Source organism: Oncorhynchus keta, chromosome 36, assembly GCF_023373465.1.
Source record: "Oncorhynchus keta strain PuntledgeMale-10-30-2019 chromosome 36, Oket_V2, whole genome shotgun sequence".
NCBI lineage: Eukaryota > Metazoa > Chordata > Actinopteri > Salmoniformes > Salmonidae > Oncorhynchus > Oncorhynchus keta.
The window spans coordinates 13177752-13186997 of record NC_068456.1 but is presented as its reverse complement, the minus strand read 5'-3'; the positions used below and the strand labels follow the sequence as shown (position 1 = coordinate 13186997).

The window sequence follows — 9246 nt, the reverse complement described above, 5'->3', positions numbered from 1 at the left end:
CAGCAGCCCAGAACCACCAGTCCTACAGACCTGAGCGCTGACTAGGTAGGACAGCAGCCCAGAACCACCAGTCCTACAGACCTGAGCTCTGACTAGGTAGGACAGCAGCCCAGAACCACCAGTCCTACAGACCTGAGCTCTGACTAGGTAGGACAGCAGCCCAGAACCACCAGTCCTACAGACCTGAGCGCTGACTAGGTAGGACAGCAGCCCAGAACCACCAGTCCTACAGACCTGAGCTCTGACTAGGTAGGACAGCAGCCCAGAACCACCAGTCCTACAGACCTGAGCTCTGACTAGGTAGGACAGCAGCCCAGAACCACCAGTCCTACAGACCTGAGCTCTGACTAGGTAGGACAGCAGCCCAGAACCACCAGTCCTACAGACCTGAGCTCTGACTAGGTAGGACAGCAGCCCAGAACCACCAGTCCTACAGACCTGAGCTCTGACTAGGTAGGACAGCAGCCCAGAACCACCAGTCCTACAGACCTGAGCTCTGACTAGGTAGGACAGCAGCCCAGAACCACCAGTCCTACAGACCTGAGCGCTGACTAGGTAGGACAGCAGCCCAGAACCACCAGTCCTACAGACCTGAGCTCTGACTAGGTAGGACAGCAGCCCAGAACCACCAGTCCTACAGACCTGAGCTCTGACTAGGTAGGACAGCAGCCCAGAACCACCAGTCCTACAGACCTGAGCTCTGACTAGGTAGGACAGCAGCCCAGAACCACCAGTCCTACAGACCTGAGCTCTGACTAGGTAGGACAGCAGCCCAGAAGAAATGCGGAGAAAAATGGGAAATCAGACGGATGCTTAAATCACCAGCGGGTTTTTCCTCCCTCACCTCAACACCTTTGTTGTCCCCAACCATATTCCCATTCATATTCTGAATAGATGTATTGTGTTTTAATTGCACAAAATGTGGTAATAACAATGCAGCACAATCCACCACGATTAATAAACCTCTTTCCACTGGACTGTAAAGTAAAATGTTCCTTCGCAGAGCCTCCAACAGCAGAGTGGCATTTCGTACAGTGTTAAGTGGGTAAAAACTACAGTTGCACCTCACCCTGGATGAAAGTGTTCCAAAGCACAAACCAACTAAAGCTTGTTATGGGCTTGGTAAGCGTGTTATTTGGCCAACACCCTGTTGCAAGCAGGGACACATCCCCCCCTTTTCTTATAATGAAGCAACACTCTCCCTCCTCCTCTTTCAACACTCAGTTATGATAAACAAACACGGGATTTATTCTATTTACGGGTGCTGCTGGAGACGGCCTGCACACCGTGAATAAAACTCAGCGCTCCCCTTTCCAAGCTCAGGACGTGCGCTCCTTCACAGCTCTCCTGGCTCTCAGCGGGGAGGGGAGAGCAGGCCTGGGACAGATTGCAGGTCTCGACAGGTACATTAGACTGACACTACTCCAGGTGCGCTCGTTTAAAGAGACAGTCACACAGACAGACCCTTGGCTGCCGAGCTTCACAACAGAGCAGGAAAAGACTGCTACATTCGCTACACCTATACTGCAAAATGTGCATCGACTTCACAAAGTATAGGTATTTAGCGATGACTAAAATAAGTATCTTCAACCACAAAATGAGTAACACAACACATAGTGAAGAGCTAGAATTGTTTGTTTTTTTACTGCGGCCCAATCAACAACGGCAAACTGTACAATGTGCATCATGAATGCTGGCTCGATAGGGATGGCCACATTGACCGTGCGTCGCAGAACCAGAGCGAGAACCTCTCGTGTCTGTGTCTGCTGCTGAGTCAGACAGGAATTCATCTTCTTCGGGTCTTCCCACATGTCTGTGTCAAGAACAGGACACGGCAGACAGCGGTGAGCTCCTTATAAGGACTGAGGCAAGTTAACGAGACGTTTCCAGGGTCTGTGCAACACCCACCTATTGTGCTCCTGCATTGACCGGTCATTGGGACATGTTATATACGATGTGTGTCAGATACTATACTGTTATGCAGGAAAACGCAGTAATGTCAACATGAACCATCCAAATAGCCTCACACCTCATCCAGAACGCAGACAGTGTGAGACAATAGAACGTACATGACAGATCTCATTGTATTGCCCTAAAACACACACAGCATAATAACCACAATAACCACCCGAAATTCAGATGCCTTCTATCCCATCATGCACCAGACACAAGGCAGCAACCACATCGGATGAGCACAGGACGGAAACAGACGGTGAGGGGTGATAAGGTGAACCGGAGATCACTCACCTACTCTGAAGTTGGGGGCGGTGAGGGTGTCTGCGGCATGGCCGTTCTCACTGACGATGGTGGTGGTGTTGCCCAGCTCACAGTTGTTCTGGCACCGGCCCCCCGTGCAGGTCACCTTGCAGATGGTGGGTGTGAAGACCACCTTGATCCGGCCTGTATGGTTCCCCACTGCCAGCCGGGATGCACAGCACACCAGCAGAAAGAAGAGGGAGAGAAGTCTCGTCAGTCTCGTATCCATTGGTTAGTTAGTATCACCTTGTCTGCCTGTCACGAACGATCACCAACAAATAGTTTCAGTCAAAACAACAACTGAAACGACTGTTGTCCTCTTTTCACATATACTACGGTTGTCTCTCTTTCCCCCTCTTTCTCTTTCATTCCCTCTCTCTCTCTCCAACTGCTCCTAAATCTGGTGGCGTCTCTGAAACATGAGGAGGGGGAAGAGACAAAACGGAGGGAGAGAGTTCAGCCAACAATACTCTGGGATCCAATTCTTCATTAAAAGTCAAGTTCCCTGAGAGGTGGGTATTGGCAGATGCCATGCTTTATTCCAAGACGGATAGAGTGGGCATGGCAGCCTAGTCGGCCCTGGCTTCTCTGCTCATCTCCCTTTCTCTCTCACTTTCTCCCTCCCTTTCCCTCCTGTCTCCCACCCAGCACATTTTCAAGGACTTTGGCACCTCTATTTGAAAGAAAGCCCTCCCAAAATGCTTTGCTGTGTGTCCTCCTGAGATCATCTCTCTCTCACTTTAGGGTGCAGTCACGCCTGCCCACGTTATTGAGAGAATACGAGTCTACCCGCCTGTCCGCCCGCCCATTCGCCTATCCTCCCCCTATCCTCTCCCCTCCCTCAACACCAAACCCAGCCCTCATATGAAACAGACAGACAGGCACAGAGACAGACAGGCACAGAGACAGACAGGCACAGACAGGCACAGAGACAGACAGGCACAGACAGGCACAGAGACATACAGACACAGAGACAGACAGGCACAGACAGGCACAGAGACAGACAGGCACAGACAGGCACAGAGACATACAGGCACAGAGACAGACAGGCACAGACAGGCACAGAGACATACAGACACAGAGACAGACAGGCACAGACAGGCACAGAGACAAACAGGCACAGAGACAGACAGGCACAGACAGGCACAGAGACAGACAGGCACAGAGACAGACAGGCAGAGACAGACAGGCACAGAGACAGACAGGCACAGAGACAGACAGGCACAGACAGGCACAGAAACAGACAGAGACAGACAGGCACAGAGACAGACAGGCACAGAGACAGACAGGCACAGAGACAGACAGGCACAGACAGGCACAGAGACAGACAGGCACAGAGACAGACAGGCACAGAGACAGACAGGCACAGAGACAGACAGGCACAGAGACAGACAGGCACAGACAGACACAGACAGGCACAGAGACAGACAGGCACAGAGACAGACAGGCACAGAGACAGACAGGCACAGAGACAGACAGGCACAGAGACAGACAGGCACAGAGACAGACAGGCACAGACAGGCACAGAGACAAACAGACACAGAGACAGACAGGCACAGAGACAAACAGGCACAGAGACAGACAGGCACAGAGACAGACAGGCACAGAAACAGACAGAGACAGACAGGCACAGAGACAGACAGACACAGACAGGCACAGACCGGCACAGAGACAGACAGGCACAGAGACAGAGGACAGACAGGCACAGACAGGCACAGAGACATACAGGCACAGAGACAGACAGGCACAGAGACAGACAGGCACAGAGACAGACAGGCACAGAGACAGACAGGCACAGAGACAGACAGGCACAGAGACAGACAGGCAGAGACAGACAGGCACAGAGACAGACAGGCACAGACAGGCACAGAAACAGACAGGCACAGAGACAGACAGGCACAGAGACAGACAGGCACAGAGACAGACAGGCACAGAGACAGACAGGCACAGACCGGCACAGAGACAGACAGGCACAGAGACAGACAGGCACAGAGACAGACAGGCACAGAGACAGACAGGCACAGACAGGCACAGAGACAGACAGGCACAGAGACAGACAGGCACAGAGACAGACAGACACAGAGACAGACAGGCACAGAGACAGACAGACACAGAGACAGACAGGCACAGAGACAGACAGGCACAGAGACAGACAGGCACAGAGACAGACAGGCACAGACAGGCACAGAAACAGACAGAGACAGACAGGCACAGAGACAGACAGGCACAGACAGGCACAGACCGGCACAGAGACAGACAGGCACAGAGACAGACAGGCACAGACAGGCACAGAGACAGACAGGCACAGAGACAGACAGGCACAGAGACAGACAGGCACAGAGACAGACAGGCACAGAGACAGACAGGCACAGACAGGCACAGACAGGCACAGAGACAGACAGGCACAGAGACAGACAGGCACAGAGACAGACAGGCACAGAGACAGACAGGCACAGAGACAGACAGGCACAGAGACAGACAGGCACAGAGACAGACAGGCACAGAGACAGACAGGCACAGACAGAGACAGACAGGCACAGAGACAGACAGGCACAGAGACAGACAGGCACAGACCGGCACAGAGACAGACAGGCACAGAGACAGACAGGCACAGAGATAGACAGGCACAGAGACAGACAGGCACAGAGACAGACAGGCACAGACAGGCACAGAGACAGACAGACACAGAGAAAGAGAGAGAGAGACTAGTGAGACAAAGAGAAGAGTATTTTCCACAAACATCTGTCCAGGGTCAACCGCATCCCTTCCCAGACTATCCTCCAACTTGACCCTTTCTACTTTTCTGCATCCAGTGACACAAGTCTCTATAGAAAGTTCCACAGCTTCCCTTCCTGTTTTCTCCCTTTCACTTCTTACTTTTCCCTGCACCAACATCTCTCTCTACGTCTCCTCTTTGCTTCTTGGCAACCCCCCCGCCGTTCCAAACTTCCCCCAAACCCCAGACTCCTGAGCTCAACGTTTCGTCTGCGGCTGTCAGCTGTTCACACCAGACAGAGCAGAGATGCAGGGAGCATTGCCAAAGGGAGAGAGGGCTTTTTCTCTAAACCAGAGAGCAGGCAAAACCACTGAATTAGAGGCTTTGGGCTGCCTTAATATTTGCTATAAGGTGAAGAAAATAGGTCGATATAAAAGTGGAATTAATATGATGTAGTCAAAAGCCAAAGACTAATAGACAGCTGGTTTTAAATGTGAGCCAATTGTACCATACACATAGTAGACATAGTATTTAAAATAGTTTAGAAAGTCTATTTTGTCAGTCATTTCCATGTAGGAATGAGTATTGCTCTGACAGAGTCTGGCATGGGAGGGCTGACGGGGGGGCTTTAACAACCTGCTCTGCTCCTTTAAGACCGTGTAGACATATCAGGCTCAGCCTCTGGCTCCTGGTAGGGATCCACACACAAACCATCAACCTCTCCATCAAACTGCTGCTGCCTGCCGAAAGGTCCTGCATTCTTTACCTGCAGTATAATCCCCCATGTCACACCAGGGCTTTCTGAGTCTGCTACACTGCACCATCCATCGCGCCAGACTACCCAGAGTTCAGCCAGTGGCGTGTCACTTTTCAGACATCACCTCTCACTCAGTTCAGTCTCTCTGCACTCTGGCATTCGCCGTATTATGGCGGTTTCAATCCATCACCTCATCTCAAGCGTTCTGGCTTCTCCCTGGGGGCTGGGCTTCATTCGGCCATTACCTCCCAGTAGTTTGTGGCTCTTTACGCTCTGGGGATTCTGGGTGCTTATGCTACCACCACAAGCACTTTCATTCAGTGAAGGCCTGGGTATCACCACTGTCAGGGGGTATGGAGATGTATGGACAGGAGAGGCCTTGGAAACACATTACATTCCCCAGCACATAGAGATCTATAGAGGGCTCTGTGCCTGCTGTCTGACAGCTCTTCCCCTGCACTATGTTCAACACAAGCCTTAACCACTCTCACATGGCTCAGAGCACAGAGTCCCTGGCCACAGCAGTGATGAAACATGTCCGCCTTCAAAACCCCCAGCAGCCCTCCCTCCATCCCTACTCTGCCTCCAAATGTGTGCAAGCGGGTCCTTCGCACGGCACGGCAGACATCCCCAGCTCTGTGGAGCATATGGAGAGAGAAGCTGGAGGGGCGCCTTAGAGAGAACACAGACATCATTTAGCGGGGAACACACAGGGGGGCTAGAATGGAGGGATGGGGAGGGGGGTATGGAGAGAGCGAGTCCCCAAGAGAAAAGAGAGTCTTCTTTTGAGCCCCCCTGGTGAACCTCTAGGAGTCCAATGTGTCCCCGTATGAGGGGGGGGGGGGCAGCGGTCTCCGAGGCCAAGTGTACCCTTCCAGCGCGATGGTATACAGCACAGAGCGGGAACCTAGTTTGTCTATCTGTGTGGTAGAGCTCAGGGACAGACGGGAAGAATGGCTTTCCCAGACACGGCACCATAGCTAGCTGCTGACAGGCTGTCTGTCGCGTGGGACAGGGCTGACAGGAAGGCTGTGGGCGATTTAGGAGCACAAACATTCTCCCCTGTCTGCTACTCAAGCAGGCAGGCAGCACACCGACACCACCGCATACTGGGCTAAAACCAACAGTGACGTCCCTACTAATTTGGAGCCGAAGGCCTGAGAGGCCATTCACTGTGACATGGGTATCTACGGGTAAGTGTTTCGCAATATGGAGAAAAGCTTTTTGTGCCTTGACTCTTTTTTTTTTAATGGGCAGAAGACAGAAGGGGATGGGGTTCTATTGTGCCCTTGTACAGATACAGTAGAGGTCATAAAAAGGAATGCATCTTCCCAATCGTCCCTTCTCTCTTTCGGTCTTCCCTCCCTCCCTCCTCTCCGTCTCTATCTCTCTGATGTCTGGCCATATCGCTGGTGGTCCCACACTGGAGTTAAATCAACGTGGACTGGGGTTATTTGTAGCTGTGTGGCCAGGCTGGGGCTGCCTGAGGACTGCAGCCACAAGGCCCCAGAGGGGAGTGGGAGGAAAACGCAGACAGACTCACAGAGACCCACAGAGTCTGTTGTGTCTACAGACTTCTCCATTAATAGCACAGAGACTGTCTGCTCAGACAGACATGGAGCCATTCACTTTCAGGTCAGCAAGTTCATCTAACCTTATTTACCTAAGCAGACGCCCACTGGGAAGTTTAACAGGAGGTTAAAATATTTACAACACAGTAGAGTATAACTTCATGTGTACAGCATATCAGATGCATGACATTAAAGTACCTGCCCAGTGTTTACATGAAATATGACCTATAATTACTTACAATATAAGTGAAATAGTTTTCCTTCCAAAAAATGTTAATGAAGTATGCTAAAAAGCATCTTTTTGTGTTGGAATGGTGTGGGCGCACGCAAACTACAACATTGTGTGGGCCTTTACCGGTCACTAAAAAATTCATGCAATCCCGGGTGGCGCAGTGGTTAAGGGCGCTGTACTGCAGCGCCAGCTGTGCCACCAGAGACTCTGTCCGTGGGGCGACTCACAATTGGCCTAGCGTTGTCCGGGTCAGGGAGGGCTTGGACGGTAGGGAGGTCCTTGTCTCATCGCGCACCAGCGACTCCTGTGGCGGGCCGGGCGCAGTGCGAGCTAAGAAACGTTGCCAGGTGCACTGTGTTTCCTCCGACACATTGGTGTGGCTGGCTTCCGGGTTGGATGCGCGCTGTGTTAAGAAGCAGTGCGGCTTGGTTGGGTTGTGTATCGGAGGACGCATGACTTTCAACCTTTGTCTCTCCCGAGCCCGAACGGGAGTTGTAGCGATGAGACAAGATAGTAACTACTAAAAAACAATTGGATACCACAAAATTGGGGAGAAAAGGGAGTCAAATTAAAAATAAAAATATTCATGCAAGTAGACCACTTATTGGCCAGTTCATCCTCCTCTAGACCGCTGATTGGCCAACTCATCCTCCTCAGGGAGATGGCATCATTTTCTTTGAGGAAACACTAAGCATTTTATTTAAAAAATTAAAAATGATATATACAATTTTATGGTGCAGGTTTTGAAGGGTACGAGAATAGGATGAGTCAATAACATTATTTGGGTGCGAGTTAAGAGAATATTTACCTTAAAAGTGAGATTTTCACTGGACAGTTACTTTAAATACATACCATGAGAAGGGTAATCATCACGCCTTGCACTATTCATGGGTCTCACTTTCAGAATGATTCAACTGTTCGGCCCCATTGTGAAGTGTTAAATGGAAGATAATGCATCCTCCATGGTGAGGCCTGCGAGGCCATTCAGTAGCATTAAGAGGAGCAGATAACAGGTATTCAACAGCTCAGATGGCCTCTCACATCTGTGGCACTTGTTGTTTCAGCAATTGAGGGGGTTCTCCGTTGTGTGACAGTCTATCGTCTCGCTCTGTCATTTCATTTTCTCTCCCCACTCCCTGCCTTTATCTGAAATTGCCCTCCGAAAATGAGGCTAATAATTCATTTTAGACAGCGCCGAGCAGCAGGCAATGCTTAACTCTTTATGCTATTACCGCTGTGGCTGCAATTTGAACAATCCAATTGCTGCCCAACTTCAAGCTCTGCATTCCCTACACCCGTACAGCATTACAGTAGATGTGTCTGTGTATTGTGTATACCCATAAGGAACAATTGCTGCTTTTTATCCATTGAGTAAGATCATCTATTTAACATTCGGTGACTTATCTGACTAGAGGCAGCTGACAATGTGACAGATGTTCATGTCGAGAACCCATCGAAGGACTAAACATACCATTTCACGTTCTCTTTTCCTCGCCATAAGCTACGTCTCCAGTTACCATCACCAATCTGGCTTCAACCAACCTGCAGCGCTGCGCCCTTGGCCCAATTAGTGACAACGATTCAAGCTCAAATGGGACAGGAGATGTGCTTGTTCAAAGTTTGGAGTTTCAAGTGATTACTAGAGCGCCCCCCTTGGGCCAATTTTGTAAATGGCGGTTCTCTATGGCAAGATGCATTATTCACCCACATTTCG

The 9246-nt window shown here is 50.7% G+C and overlaps 1 protein-coding gene across 8 annotated transcripts in view; it reads right to left on the bottom strand.

The window, feature by feature from the left end:
- Positions 1-9246, bottom strand: part of ltbp1 (latent transforming growth factor beta binding protein 1) — a 147131-nt gene that overhangs the window by 104211 nt on the left and 33674 nt on the right. For all 8 annotated transcript variants that reach the window (XM_052498503.1, XM_052498506.1, XM_052498504.1 and 5 more), the window contains one exon: positions 2248-2415. In XM_052498503.1, the coding sequence (XP_052354463.1) occupies positions 2248-2415 (168 nt within the window). The remainder of the gene's footprint in view (positions 1-2247; positions 2416-9246) is intronic.